Consider the following 16,394-nt stretch of genomic DNA (forward strand, 5'->3'; position numbering starts at 1 on the left):
GATCAAGGGTCATCAAGGGCCTTAGCAAGGCAAAGGTGAGAGAATAGAAACCTGTGTGGATTTCTTGAGGCATTTAAGTCCATGGAAGGAAGTGTGAATTTTGGTGCTATTCCTTAAGACACTGAACAGAATATGCTTTATTAGCTGTACAGCAAAAAAACCCACAACAACCCACATGTTCACTAACTACTCTGGATTGCTTAAATATACTAATATACTGAAGGACTATATTGCAATATCATTACTTGTACCTAAAAATATATCACTCTGAAAGGAGCCCAGCTCTGCTAATGATGCCTATTTCATGCATCATCTTGCATGCTTAAAAACCCCAAAGAATCTTACCTGTGTTTAGTCTAAGCTTGCTACAGCTCAGGCCCACTGAGAAACATGGTCTCCAAAGTTAACTGGTCTTCTGTGGCTGTATGCCTCTTTGCCAAAGCTTTCCTTCCCCTCACCACCAACCTGCCCCCCACAATAAACACCTCATGCAAACAGAATAGTCCATCAAAGCTGGCATGGGGGAAATGGCAGTGGAAGGATGTAATTTATTTCTTGCAGGTGTGTTTTGTCATTTGCAATCGATCAAAGGCACAGAGCAGTCGGGAGTGCAGGAAAAGGAAAGGTGACAGAAATGGTAAATTGGGCTGCAGGAGCTGCATGAGGCAGAGGCCAACGCCTCTGACGGGCGTTTCCCTCTTCTTTCCCATTATACAAAGCAATAAATACAGCAGAATAAAGAGCACACTTGTTTTCACAGGGCTGATGTGGCATTTTGTTTTGAGATGCTTTCAGAACTCATTTCCTAGAGAACCTGTTGTTTAACTCCTGGAGGCTGGTAAGTGCAAGAACATGGATTGAAAACTCCATATAAACCCTGGAGAACAGCTTTGCTCATTATGCAGTTCACTTACTGGTGATACACTTTCTTCTGAGTGGCTGTCATTCCACTCTTACCTGCCCCTTGCCCAGCACCATCACACTTGCCTATGATGAAACTGGCTTTAAAAAGTCTTGAGCAAGTACCATGCATATTCAGATTATTCAAAACGGTGCTCATTACTAATACAAAGGAAAATTAATTAATGAAACACTCTGTCTAGGAAAAGCAGTAGATTCTCAGCCACTTATAGGATGATGATGACGATGATGACGATGATGATGATGATGATGATGATGATAATAATAATAATAATAATAATAATAATAATAATAATAATAACTCTGTGCATTAGATTATTTCTATGTAGAACTTTTGCTTTAGTTCTATCAAATGTTTAAGAATGCTTGGATTAGGTTCATATTATGCCCCGGTTTCTATCAGATCAGGGAAGCAAGGAAAATATAACAAAAAGGTTCTGATTACACATTTAATTGGACCAACTATCTTGACAGGATGTGGTAGCAAACATTCCTCAGTCCAAAATAACTCAAAAGCTGTCTTCCTTACATGGCAATGTAGTTGAGTTCTATGAATCACTGGGCTAAAGATCTGGGACAGAATGTCTACCTGATAGTTCCCTAAGGCAATACTAAAGTGCAAGTCTGCAGGCCAGGCAGCCATAGTCAATCTTTCAATAGATTTGGCAATCAAATTAGAATGTCACTGGACAATACCCTCCAGCCCTCAGGACAGATATGCATATTGCCTTGTGGCCATAAGGATATCAAGAAGTGTTGGACAACTTTGAACCTAGTCCTGATCACTAAAGGAGATGGAAGATGACACATGGACAACATGCCAAGGATGTGGCAGAAGTAGACCCTTCTGTCTCTTTCTAAGTAAGAAGAAGAGAAGGAGAGAGTGAGTTGATACCTACGCCAGCCTCTCTCACTCAGTTACATGTGTCCTGACACCCCCATGCCAATTATTTGGCATAATGGTGTCCTGTAGCAATGGCAAAGCAACTTACTCACTGATTATCATGTAGCACCTTCACAACGACAACGGACCCATGCACTCGGTTCTTTTGCAGTGAGGAAATAAGACTGCAATTAGAGGGCACTTAAACTATGGTACATAGAAATTACCATGTAACGATACCTTATAGATTTGTACACACAGCTCTCATCTCCGTTACAGTTATTTAGTAGCTCAGCAATCCACTGTCTCATAGCACAGAGGAGCACTGAGGTTAGTTGTCTATACCGCAGATCTATCTGCATAACAATTATGGTGTGCTGGTTAGCAAGAAAGAAAGGCTACAATATAATTAGTGCCACTCGATTTATCTCTTTCCTAAACAACAATATATACTACGAGACATAACTAATAGAGTGTGCACACAACAAAGTCCCCAAGGACTGAATTAGGTGCGGAATCTGATTTTTACAGGTCTAAGCTATCCTCAAGTGAGGGTACAGACTGGAATTTTGTTCCTAAATATAATAGATTCTACATCATGAAAACCAGTCTTGGATCACAGGATGCAGATCTGCAAAGGCTCTTACTTTACATGCATTTTCCTTTCAAAAATAGTAATTGTTTCTTCCTAATTTTTCATCTTTATCCTAAAGACCACTGACTGGAACTGAAACAACTGGGAGCATAGAGGTATATATGCTAGAGGGATGTGTGTGTGCATCACCACTGATATCCATGGGGGATATTAGGTGCCATGAAGCCACATAAGCCTTCACCACTTTCATTTCCTACATCTTTCATTCTACCTCCACCACCTGCCTCTTGTTCTGCCAACCACAAATAAGACACTCACTGAAGCCACATTGACATAGTCGTCATCTGAGAGAGTGTTGAGCATGTCATGGACTGACGTCTTCATCAGTTTCAGTGTCAGGCCACTAACGCTGCCACTCCTGTCAATAAAAGGAAGAAACAGCTCATGCCGCCACTTTATGACAACAGGGGAAAACATTTTAAAACAATTAAAATCCACTGCCCTCCCATTTTGAAGAACCCTTCCCTGGTTTCTGAGCTGGGCCCCATGACAACCCCCGGACTCCCACATGTCTTTGAAGTGTAGCAGACTTTACAGTAAGACATAGAATTATAGGACAAATCATGGCCTTTGGACTGAGCAAGTACAAATGCCACTGAAAGTGGCTGATTTTGAGGAAAGACACTCACACATCCACGATGATCACCATGTCCTTTGGGGATGAGGCGCCTTGAATGTACCTGCATTAAGGAAAGACACAGATAAAGTGAGAACCGGGCATCCAACAGCCTTGATGATCCCACAGAGCACCACAAAAATGGCAGGCACGCCATGTGGCAGGCTGAGGCAGCACATCCAGGGGGCCAGTTTTGGCATATGGTTAAAGGTAAGTTAGCTACCAGTGTTCTTTCGTTTATTATTCAATATTTACCACTAGGATTTCTGCCTCACGCACCAACATGACTTGGAACAACTCTGCGAAAGGAACAAGTGGCCTTAGCCTAGAACTTCCTAGGAAAAGAAACAGCACCAAACCGGCTTCAGGCCCTCGCCCTGCTTGGTTTAGGCTTAGCCTTCCCCCGACCATCTTCACTGTCTGGTGTACCACAAGGATGTCAGAAATTCTTTTTCTGTTTTAGATTAGCCACCTTGCAGGATGCCACCCAATCCATAAATTGCCTAATCTTAACAGGTGAGCTCCCTGTGCATTGGTGGAAGCAGTGACAGCTATGCGCTGTCTTCATGGCCAGAGGCAGTAATGCTTCTAGATACCAGGTGCTGGGCGGGGGGAGGGGAGGGAGAGAGAGAGAAAGAGAGAGAGAACGCTCTTGTGTTCAGGTCCTGTTTGTCAGTTGGCCACTGTGAAAACAGGATGCTGGACCAGATAGGCCACTGGCCTCATCCAGAAGGCTCTTCTTATAACCTGCCCTGCCCCAGGCCCATCCAGGTAGGCTTCAGCAGTTCTGGAACTGAAAGGTTGGCTCCATCCCACCAGCCACTACTGCTTTTCTTGGTCTTGAGATGAAAAGTCTTACAAAATCTAGTTTTCTTTTATGGAATAAATCTGGACATGAAGGTTAAAGCTGAGACTACTTTTGTTCTTTGGACGAACAGAGTGATATAAAGCAGAAATCCACCCAATGTTGTTGCTGTGTTAGCTATTAAGCAATTTTGTAAACATTTAAATACTGTACTTAATAAATGAATATTTTTCTTATTATGTAACCATGAGTATAGTTCAGTCACAGGTAAAGCCTGTGGCATTTGAAAAAAACCCCACACATAATGTAAAAATGATTTGATCATTTAATTGCTATGTTAACATTTGGCAGATATCCATGTATTTCTTTTAATAACAATCTATCAGCTATAACTCCGAAACACACATTTTCTATAATACCTGTGAAGTTAATTCAATAAATGTACTTGCTGGGGTTTTTTGTGGTCAGAGATTGACATGTTCTCTACATCTATAAAATATTACTGTGAAATCAAAGTTATACATAATGTACAATAAAGCGTCTGTGAGATTATTAAACTACAGGCTTTGTTTTCCATCACGAAACATTCAGATTCTTCAGAGATGACAAAAAGAAATGCACTATTGAAGTACATCTAATGTTAGTACAGTGGTACCTCAGGTTACATACACTTCAGGTTACATATGCTTCAGGTTACAGACTCCGCTAACCCAGAAATAGTACCTCAGGTTAAGTACTTTGCTTCAGGATGAGAACATAAATCGTGCTCCGGCGGCGCAGCAGCAGCAGGAGGCCCCATTAGCTAAAGTGGTGCTTCAGGTTAAGAACAGTTTCAGGTTAAAAATGGACCTCCAGAACGAATGAAGTACTTAACCCGAGGTACCACTGTAGAGAGAAAGGAAATATAGGTTTACTAGGGACTGCACGCCTGCTTGCTCTGCCTACCAACCCCTTTGCAATTCCCCCCACATTAACTCCCTCAAACTTCCCCTAACTACCCGATACAAGTACTAAGCTTGCTTTTCACCTTCCCAACCCCTTACCTGAAACCATATCTTTCTTGTATTCTGCAGCCCTGTTTCCACCTTTACCCCCATGTCCATGCCTCTCCCCACTCCTTTTATGCAATAAGCCACTCCCATGGTAACCTCCTGCATTCAATGCCCTGGCAGTCTGCAGTCTGCATTCAGGAAATTCGCAGAAATGAAGGAAAAGGGAGGGGAAGCATTTTGCTTCAACAAGGGCAATCTTTAACATGGCACACCTATTAAGACCAGCATACAGCATGTGAGCAAATTATGCAGAAATGGATACTGGGTTCATCATCCTAGTACTTCCAGAACTTCATCCTGGCAATTGAAATCAGAATGTAGTATGCTGCACTGATTCTAATCAGGCTTGCACAACTTGTGACCTGCCAAGCTAAAGGCAGCCCATGAACAATATATTATGTGGCCTGCTGGGTGCATGGCAGCCCCCCTCTTTGTACCTACAATCAAGCATCAAAAACAGAAGGTTTACAGAGTCTCCGATGCATTGACATAGCTGGTCAGCTGTGTTCAGCTTGGTGGGGAACAAAGTATGCAGGCATGTTCTAGCACGAAGTACCCCTCCATGAAGTGCATAATTAAACTATGGAATTCACTCCACAATGCACCAGGAGAGCCACCAACATGGATGCCTTTAAAATAGGAATAGGCAAAGAGGAGAATGAGGTTATCAGAGGCTACTATGGTCTGCATTTACTGTCAGAGGCAGCATGGTTCTGAATACCAGCTGCTGGAAACCACAGGAGGGGAGAGTGTTCTTGCGTCCACGTTCTGTTTGAGGGTTTCCCATAGACAGCTGGTTGACCACTGTGAGAACAAGGTGCTGGGCCATTGGCTGGATCCAGCAGGGTCTTCTTACATTCTAAATACAAGGCACCAGTTAGAAGAAGAGTGTTGTTCTATGGCCATTCTTCTGGCTGAAGAGAAGCCCATTCAAGGCCCATTCAACTGGTTGTGAAGCAAGGAGGGCTTCAGAAGCAGTTCTGTACATTTTAGCCTGCTGGCATATATAGCCACGGGCATCTGAGGCAGAAGATTTGGCTGAATCAGAGATGGGCTTTGGGGATTTCATTAATGGCCCCCAAGCTTTATCCCAAGAAGTTGAGCAGAGAGAGAGAGAGAGAGGGAAAAGCAATGTATTCTGACCACAAATTTCTAGAGCAGGGTGAGGCATGAGCTATGAGGGCAGAGCATTCAATATGGTTAATGTAAGTGGATATTGTTATAACCAATGTTTTAATAATTACAGACACACAAATAAAGAACATATATGAACCAGATAAAGCAAGCAAAGGAGAAGAAGGGAAGTGGAGATTGAGCCAAAGTGAGAGTTGGACCATAAAGAAGGCTGATCGCCGAAGAATTGATGCTTTTGAATTATGGTGCTGGAGGAGACTCTTGAGAGTCCCATGGATTACAAGAAGATCAAACACATCCATTCTTAAGGAAATTAGCCCTGAGTGCTCACTGGAAGGACAGATCCTGAAGCTGAGGCTCCAATACTTTGGCCACCTCATAAGAAGAGAAGACTCCCTGGAAAAGACCCTGGTGTTGGGAAAGACAAGGTGAAGGGGACAACAGAGGACGAGATGGTTGGACAGTGTTCTCAAAGATACCAGCATGAGTTTGACCAAACTGTGGGAGGCAGTGGAAGACAGGAGTGCCTGGCGTGCTCTGATCCATGGGGTCACGAAGAGTCGGACACGACTAAACGACTAAACAACAATAACAAATTCCTCAAAAGCTTTTCTTCGTGGAACTTTGAGGGGAGTCGTGAGAGGTGAATTGGTGTTGGTGGGGTAGGAACGTACTTTTTGGAGGCAGAAAAATATCAAATCAGGGACAGTCCCTGGAAAATGGGGTCACTTGGAGGGTCTGGTCTTCATGTTTATTTTAGCTGGCTGGTCAAAACTATCTGTCCTTGAGTACTGCATGACATATTTGTTTTAAATTGTAACCTGCTATGGCAATGAATGAAGAGCTGTTTCAAATTAATAATTACATAAACAAACCCCCGTGTTGCAATGTGGTGTCATTTCTGGTGTGGTGTTGCAGGGGAAACATCTGCTCCCCCAAAACAACGTACCAAAATGGCATTCGGTCATGATGTAACATCATTCAGAGGAAGTATTGTGGGAAACAGTGCTGCAAACTCTGCTACAGCAAAAAAGAAAAGCAAAAGTGAAAAAAAAAGAAGGAAGGAAGGAAGGAAGGAAGGAAGGAAGGAAGGAAGGAGAGGGGAAACCTCTGTTGTCGCTTTTCAAGTGAAGCACTTCACCTTTCTGAAAATGTCATTGTTTCCTCCTGCCCCCTCTGAAAAATACAGAGAATGCTTTCCCTACCCCACCTTTAGTGACCTGCACCTGGGCCTATGAAAGTGAGAGGGTATTTTTGGCGCAGCTCTCCAAAGACACTGATAGTGACCTGACTGCCACTCAACACTGTGTCAGCTTAACGAGTTCTAAATGCAAAACTCTTCCATAATCACAATCCCTTTTTAGTAGCGGTGATTGTGCTGACACAGGCGTATATGTTATGATTTTATTCCCCCAACCCCTGATGCTTTCAAAGGCCAAACCTGATTAGGATATTTTTAGCAATTGGTAGGAGAAAAGAGCACCTTCCTTTGTAAACAGCAAATAAAATCTTTTAAAATGACATCCATTTTTAAAACAGTGTACATTAAATCTGGCTATATGTTATGGTTTTCCTTGTTTGTTTTGACCTTTTTTCCATTTTGTTATGTCATGTGAAAATATGGAAAAGAATACACATACAAACATGAGAGACCTGAGTTCAACCCCTCGTTCTACCAAGAGTCTCACTGACCCACTTTGCACCAGTAATTAGTTTCTCAGTCTAACCCTGGGGTCCCCAGAGGGTACCATGGCATTAACCCTTTGACACTCAACATGGTCTTTCGATGTTGGTGACAAAGTGTTGCCTGCTGTGTTTTAGTTGGGTTTCTTTGGTGTGTGTGTTTGTAGGTGTTTGCCCTGTTTTTTGGGGTGGTTCTGAGCATGAACAGTTTTTCTACTGTGAAATTGGTGGTCCCCAATCTAGTTTCTTAGATTTCTATCCATGTCCACTGGGCCATAAAAAGGTTGAGAACCCCTTGCCTAAGCTATCTATGATGGCAAACTATGTGGAAAAAGCTGTTGTGTGAACGGGAGCCCTATGCACATACATGTTCTGGGCTTTATCTATACAGTGGTACCTCGGGTTACATACGCTTCAGGTTACATAAGCTTCAGGTTATAGACTCCGCTAACCCAGAAATATTACCTTGGGTTAAGAACTTTGCTTCAGGATAAGAACAGAAATCGTGTGGTGGCAGTGGGAGGCCCCATTAGCTAAAGTGGTGCTTCAGGTTAAGAACAGTTTCAGGTTAAGAATGGACTTCCGGAACGAATTAAGTACTTAACCTGAGGTACCACTGTATATAAAAGTGTAAACTATTTAGGAACTTACCTGGGGTTTTATGGGGTGTGTGTGTGCATTTCTGTGGTGAGGACAACGTATTGTGAACAGTTCTGTTGTGAAATGTCATGAACAAAATAAAAATTAGCTATTATTTTTAACTATAGGGGAATTAACTGTGAACAGTTCTGTTGTGAAATGTCATGAACAAAATAAAAATTAGCTATTATTTTTAACTATAGGGGAATTAACTATAGGGGAATCAGCTTACTCAGAAAATAGTTCTTGATTCTCACTCCCTCACTATTCAATTTTACTGTGTTTTTCCAGCATAACCTCACACTCACGTTTTTCCAAAATGGATGTCTCTCACTGCTGCCACCAGACTGGGCACCCACCTGAAGGCGCTTTGCTGAGGGCCACCTCAAAACTAGAGCCGTGACTGGGTGATAGTAAGAAGAGTTAGTATAATAATGGAACGCCATGAGCAGGCCCTAAGGAACCAATAAAGGTGGATGGGATTGGGAAGATTAATAGGAAGCAGGATGAGGAGAATACAGCAGCATGGCCACCTGTTAGCCAAGTTATTAGTATATATCTTTTCCACATGCTAACAATGTGGCCTGATTTCTGCTCCGAAGAACAACGTGGGACCATCATTCTACTGAGCTCCATTTAAAAGGCTGCTCCAGTTTCCACACACGTTGTAGCCTGTCTGGTAGATTTTCTTTCAGCTGAATCCTGTAACATGCTCCCCAGCTTAACCACTTCCTCAGGGTAATAAGGGGTGAATGTGTGCAAATTCAGTGGAGTGGGGTGACAATCAGGAACGGTGGCTCTAGGGGACACATTTTTCCTTTTGATGCTCAAAAGTAACTGACAGTCCAAGAATGTGTATTCTTTTTCACACTCTCTGGTTCGCTCTTACACTCAGCTCATCCCTCTTTTTACAGCTTCCTCGTTTTTACGTGACAGAAGACACCCTCTGGAAAGTTGCTCAGGGACCGAGAAGCATACAGTAGTACTGCTAGCCTGCCAAGCTGAGTTACCTTCCTTTAGAGCACTCTCCATCAGAGTGCAGAAATGCATGGAGACGGAGGAAAAAACCCAGCCAGAAATGGCACACAACATGCAAAAAGCAATGTGTGCACAGAAAGTCCAGGGGAGGATTTTGACATCACGCTAAGGCGATCATTCCATCAGGACAAGCATTTCAGTGTTCTAGATGGAATGGTCCCCACTCTCCTTGCCCCCAGTACTTTTTCAGGGGTTCTACTGACTTGATGTTTAGCCAGTTTGGGGGAGGGGGATAAGACTCACTAGTTGAATTCCTCCTAAAATATGTGGAACATACTCAAAGCTACACTGAGTGTCAGACTAGACAAGGGATTGAGCAATCTGTAAGATCTCCAGTGTTTCTTCCTTAGTCTAAAGCAACTGGCAGGAGCCTGAGTTGATCAGGGAAGCTGCACTGGGGGACCAAGTGTCAGTTTTCTGATCTAAATCATTCCTGAATCTACTATTTGCCATATGGGAAAAAATATAGTTTGGTTGGTACCACTAGATACTAAAGGTAAAGGTAAAGGTAAAGGTACCCTTGCCCGTACGGGCCAGTCTTGCCAGACTCTAGGGTTGTGCGCCCATCTCACTCAAGAGGCCGGGGGCCAGCGCTGTCCGAAGACACTTCCGGGTCACGTGGCCAGCGTGACATCGCTGCTCTGGCGAGCCAGAGCCGCACACGGAAACGCTGTTTACCTTCCCGCTTGTAAGCGGTCCCTATTTATCTACTTGCACCCGGGGGTGCTTTCGAACTGCTAGGTTGGCAGGCGCTGGGACCGAACGACGGGAGCGCACCCCGCCGCAGGGATTCGAACCGCCGACCTTTCGATTGGCAAGCCCTAGGGGCTGAGGCTTTTACCCACAGCGCCACCTGCGTCCCTATAGATACCACTAGATACTAGCAATACTTAAATATTCTCTCTTTAGCTGTCAGTTGGAGCAAATGGCAATTTAGGTTTTATCCAGATTGACGTCTGCTCCAATTTAGCACTAAAGAGTGGGTTTTCCCCAGGAAAGGAGTGGGTCAAAGGGAAAACCACCCCGACCCATACCTAGAAAGTGCACGTCAAGCGAAAAACCGCTTGGAGCTGTGCTTTTTAGGCATGGAAAGTGTGGCTGAGCCCATTCTCTTCAACTTGGCAGCAATGAGATGTAGGTTGGAACATTACCCTGAATCCACTGGACATCTCAGGGTGTTCACCAGGCTAGCTGTCAGGGACCATGCTGAGGAGGGCTGCACTGAGAAAGAATAGTGGGAGTCACCCCCTCCTCTTGATCCTGATCCTGAATCTTCCCAGGAGCAGGAGGACAGTATAGATTTGGAACAGTGGTTTGCAGAAGGGCATAGTTCAGAAAGCAGAAGCTGAGAAATACTGGAAAGGGAACAGCTAGCAAAAGAAACACTAGAAGAGAGAGAGTTAACAGATTCACTGTCTCTGGATAGTATTCACCCCCCTTTTCCAAAGTCATGGAGAGCTCAGAAAGTATCAGAATAGAAAGCGCAGAGGTTTCAGATTACAAAATGTAGGAGTGACGTAGATTAATAGGGACGGAGGGGGGAGTGACCCTTAATTGAGAGCACCGCCATTCCAGGAGATGTGTTCTTTGTTCTCTCACTGTGATTATTAAAGATTCTAACTGGTAAGATGTTACTTTCGTTTGATCCTTTGTTTACTGCCATGGGGGAGGAAGCCAATTTCCTGAAGCCTGACAGTAGCCTAACTTACCAACTTAGTTACTTTCAACACCTGACAGTTATGACCACTGGTAAAGTCAATTAACTCAAATAAAGTTTATTTACACCATTCATATAATATGGACTATGTGAAAACAAGGCTATCTTATAGCCAATTCTTAGAAGCCCCCTCCCAAATCTGCTCAGTTTCTAATGGAGTGACTGGCTAATCCCATACTGCCAACAGGGCAGGTGGGTGAGTTGCCACACCTGAGCTGAAGAGACTTCCTTTAGAGTGGTACCACCTTATGAAGATGTGCATCTTTGTGACCGCATGCTGAGCATTGGTGACACACACAGGGCCACATTTCCACATGTCTTCATCTTTGCAAAGAGGGAGGAGGAGGACAAATGGACTTCCTCCTAATATTTGGAAGTGTCAGTGTCATGAATATTCAAAAATGAATATTCAGAAATGCTAGAAGCAAGGGAGAAGAGTAGTTTTGAGGGACAGGTGGTACCCACCCTTGCAGTGCTTACTGCTGTCTATTACTATGTGTTATTTATTTCCTAGGAACTACAGTTGCCTGAGCACTGACCATCAATAGTTCATTTATTATTATTATTATTATTATTATTATTATTATTATTATTATTATTATTAATTTCATAACATTTCTATACTGCTTGACTGTAGAAAACCTCAAAGCGGTTTACAAAAAGACAGTAAAATCAAGAAAAATTTATAACCCTCCTTTAAAACATACAAAAGTTAAAATACTTAACACAGATTAAAATTACCTCATTTACTTCTTATCTAATATGAGTGCATTAGAGGAGGGTTAGGGTAAGGAAAACTCCACTTAGCTGTGTTAAAAATTCATTACGCTGTTAAATTATAAGTAAAGCTTGAGACATAACTGGCTGATGTTTCCTCCGATGTCTACACAGAGCCTGATCCCTCCTTCAAAGAAGCTAGAGGGAGATTTGGTGGCACTGGCTGGCTCAAACAGGATCAGTCCCAGCATGAATTAATTAGTGCTTAATTACTGTCAATTACTCAGCATTACTGGGAATTGCTTGCAAATGGACAGCCTTTGATTGCTAATCCCAATTACTAATGTTATCTAATTGGGAGTGATTATATTTTCTTTCGGTGTGATGCGGGGCTTTATGCTTCATGTGCGGCAAAGAAACACATTGCACTCTCTTCATGCACACTGGTATATGAAACAGACCTCCCCACCATGCCTTCCCTCTGTTTGTCCCCTTCTGGGACCAGACTGCAGTGCCACAGACCATGTGGGAATTCATCTGGAATCATAGAAGCAAACGCTGCCCAAGGTTTTTGACGTAGCCCCCAAAGGACGCATGTAACCTGGGCTGCTTTCATGGTAGAAGAATAGCACCCCTGAGACAATGTATGGCCTTCATGCAGCTGCCTGATTGCATGGAAACCTCCGCACCACCTTTGCATGATTTCTTTCCTTCATTTTTCTGAAGGAGAGAAATTCCATTAGCAGGGCTTCTGCATGATCAGGCAGTTTGTGTGGAGGCCTGGCTCATACTGCTTAACGAAGATGAAGGGGGGTGGGGGTGGCAGCAAGCAACTCCTTCATCATGCGAATGCTCTAGGAAATGTTTGATCTGGAGAAATAATTTGTCCTGCCTGTTGAATTTAAGCAAGAAAAAGAACGATGGCAACACCTGAAACCAGGAGTTCAAAGCTATGTTTATAATTTTGTATAAAAGGATGTTCCCAAGTTATTACAACGGACAGACACAGCACTGACACCAAATGTCCTCCTGCCCAGATTAGAAATGGAAGTTAGGATATCAGCACAGCAAGTCTGGTTAAGAGAGAGCAACTCTGTTTCTGGTACTGCTGTAATTTAACTCTGACCTGCACTGTAACATTAGGCTGATTCTGGAGTTAGCAGAATTGGCTCTTCTGTTGTATCTGGGGAAGATAAAACCAGATGAAAAATAAATGTAGTTTAAACAGGAACAGAAAAACTGGATTATGTTCCCCTGTGTGTATATTATCTTCAGGGGAAGAGGAAGTTATTTCTGTCTTATTTACCACAGAGAACCTCCATAAAACAGTGCAAAGGAATTAAGGTTGTCCACATTAGATCAGACCTTAATTCAGTTTCATGTGACTGAGCCAATCCCATTTCAATTAGACACAGATCCAGATCATTTTGCACTCTATCAAATCCATAATTCTGATGTTGTGTGACTTCTCCTTGCTGTTCTCCCAGCGTCACTGGTGGGAAAACATACAATGCACTAGAAATATTTCTGCTTAAAACACTTAGGATTGCAAATAAGTCACACAGTAGGCTAGCACCAGAATGTGTAGAGAGTGTTGACGGTTGGCCAGAGATTGCAGAGAATGAGAGTGAGCCCAGCCTCTGGGGTTGGTGGTATATGACAGAATCGTAGCATTTTAGAGTTGGAAGGGTCCGTGAGTATCATCTAATCCAACCCCCTGCAATGCAGGGATATAAGGTAAGGAGGTTAGGGCAGCAGGCAGGGAGAGAAACCTGATTATTAATGATAACTAAGACCACTTGAAACAGGAGCAGAGAATGAGGTTAGGGCAGGGTGGCAGCTGTCTGCTGCTGGTTTGTTACTGTCCCTTTTGCTCTTATGGCCCAGCTAATCCCCCTCCACCGAGATTCAATGAAGGCCTTAGCATCATAATGGAATGCAAGGCCTGTCAGTCTTCTCTCTGCTCTATCCCTAATAACTTGAGGAAAGTTAATAATTAATGTGGAACACTCATCAACAATTAACCAGAGTGGCAGAGTCATTAATTTTCTGACAAAGGAAGTCCAATCACTGCAAGCACTCAGCGCTATTTGTCAAGGAGGTGACACAGCATGGCTTAAAGTAAAATTGCCCGTTTGGTCAGCTGATGTCTGAGATTGTAAGACAAGTGAATATACAGTGAAAATAAACAATTGAATAATTGTTTTCTGTTTTTGCTGGTGCCTATTATTTGTAAGCTTATGTATCATTTCACATGCACTCTCTGCTCAAGACAACTCCATTTACACAACTCCCCCCTCCCCACTGTTCACACTCTCTTGGTCCATTCACACATCATTCATGCAACAATATGATTCACACATCCCATTCACATGCTCAGTAGAAAAGAGGGCCTAAGAGCCCTTCCTTGATTTTCCACACAGGATGAGGTTGCCAGAGATCCCATGAGAGTAGCCTGCAGCTGCACAATTAATCTGAACCAAGCCATATTCTACTTGGTCTCAAAGTCAAATAATCACCTCAACCCCGTACTTATTTTTTCCTTCAACCAATAACTATGTACACCCCCTCTCCTAGAGAAGCTGAGCAACAGGATGTGGCAGAGAAAATGATCTGCTGTCTCCTAGAACCTGTTTTGCGGCACCTCCAAGGATGGTGTTGATAAAGCTAGCCTTGGCTTAAAAGATCTGTGTTGCACTGTGCCAGAGTGGAGGCCTTCAGAACAGAGGCTGCAATATGCCATCTTTGTCAAGGTTCTTTAACAAAATCTGCAGGAAGCTGCCGCTCCACAAATAACTGCATTAGATGTCTTTCTGTTAGAACGGCACATAAAATGAAACAGACCACAGTGAAAGGTAAACCGGGGAGGTATTTATTTATGGCTCCTAGGCAGCAGTTTCTCAGAAAAGGCAATTTCTTTAGTGTGCTCTTAAAAGAAGGAATGTTTTTTTAAAAGCGGTTTTCACTTTTTAGAAAAGAGGAAGCATCTAGTCTGGTGCTTTGCTATGTGTGGCATATGCCAAGTGCCCCATTCATGTGGCTGCCTATAGATCTTCTAGGGTCATTTGTCTTCTAAGCAAATATAAACACAAATGCAGACAAATTACATGTTCACATGCACAAGATACTACTACTACTACTACTAATTTATATGCCTCCCATCTGACTGGGCTGCCCCAGCCATTCTGGGTGGCTTCCAACAAATTATATAACTACAGGTGGAAGGTAACAGCCTACCCCATATGGCACAGATGGAGAACCTGTGGCCCTCCAGCTGTTGTTGGACTACAACTCACATCATCACTGGCTTTGCTGGCTGGCTGGGGTGGATGGGAGTTGGTGTCTAGCAACATCTGGGGAGGCCATGGGTTTCCCATCCTTGTAATAGGGCCTAGCCCACATTTCCTTATGGAGAGTGGTTATGAGAGATTCATGCTCAAGACCACAGATATTTATGGCTAGTCAAGGCCTGCAGTGCTGGGACAGATTTTCCACAGGTCCAAGAACTTGGGGGACTTATTCATTTATTTACACCCCAGTGCAGGACTCATGGAGGCTTGCAACATGAATGAAAAGCAGATACAATTTTTAAAAACCCACACCAATTAGTTATATTTGTTAAACAAACAAGCAAACCGATAAGTTACCATCTCTAAAACAGCACTGAATCAAAACACCAAAACATTTAAAAGCATAGCAAGAGGAAAATAATAATAACAACAACCCCACCAGTAAAACATCCTGCCACAACAACCAGTTAGAGGCCAAAGGTCAGTCTACAGAAAGTTATTTGCCTGCTGGTAAAGGGAAAGCGGTGGGGTGGGGGTGGAGAAGCAGCCTAGCCTCCTGTGAGAAGGAGTTCCACAATCTGGGAGCAGGCACCAAGAACCAAGAAGGCCCTCTCCATAGCTTTCATTGGAGCTTAAATGGAATGAAGCTAAGCTGTTTCAGAAACTCAGATCCATCTCTTTTGAGTGGCAGGTGCAAAGATCCACCTGCTAAAAGAGAACATTTTCTTCATAGGTGATGTGCAGAAGAACCAAAATAAGTCCCTTCTTGAGACCTCTCTGCCAGGTGCCTCTGCTTTCAGCTCTACCACCATGCAGTTGCATTAATGCATGTGCAGAATGGAAAAGATCAGACCCACATTGCACACGCAGAGAGAGCCTTATCCATCCTGCAGGCAGCCCTGTGGCGACTGTGCTTTGTCTGTCTCCCGATAAGCGGGGACCTGAAGTTTAAAGGACAGACTTGAAAGGAGCTGCTGCTGTTTATGTATATGAAGGCTAAAGGGAAAAAAGAAAACTGCCTCCGACTCAGATATTTTCTCTCTCTTTGTTGCCCAGCCAGGGCTTCCTGCTCAAGATCCCCCATTCCCACCCCACTGTCTCTGCGTGGCTGGTAAATACTTCTTTGAACTTGTTTGAGCAGCCTTTTGGGTGGGAGAAAATGCCGGCAACAAAAGGAATGCCATTTACCCCATGGGAAAAAGAGAGAGAAAGACCCGTCTAGGACACGGGCGAAATCAATGTAA

The 16,394-nt window shown here is 43.4% G+C and overlaps 1 protein-coding gene across 4 annotated transcripts in view; it reads right to left on the reverse strand.

The window, feature by feature from the left end:
• CACNA2D2 (calcium voltage-gated channel auxiliary subunit alpha2delta 2) overlaps positions 1–16,394 on the reverse strand; it is a 543,624-nt gene that overhangs the window by 107,359 nt on the left and 419,871 nt on the right. For all 4 annotated transcript variants that reach the window (XM_083488666.1, XM_083488665.1, XM_083488664.1 and 1 more), the window contains 2 exons: positions 3,089–3,139; positions 2,718–2,817 (listed from right to left, as the gene is read on the reverse strand). In XM_083488666.1, coding sequence (XP_083344792.1) covers positions 2,718–2,817; positions 3,089–3,139 — 151 coding nt within the window. The remainder of the gene's footprint in view (positions 1–2,717; positions 2,818–3,088; positions 3,140–16,394) is intronic.

The sequence above is a fragment of the Podarcis liolepis genome, assembly GCF_965112155.1.
Source record: "Podarcis liolepis genome assembly, chromosome: 2".
In the NCBI taxonomy this organism is placed as follows: Eukaryota; Metazoa; Chordata; class Lepidosauria; order Squamata; family Lacertidae; genus Podarcis; species Podarcis liolepis.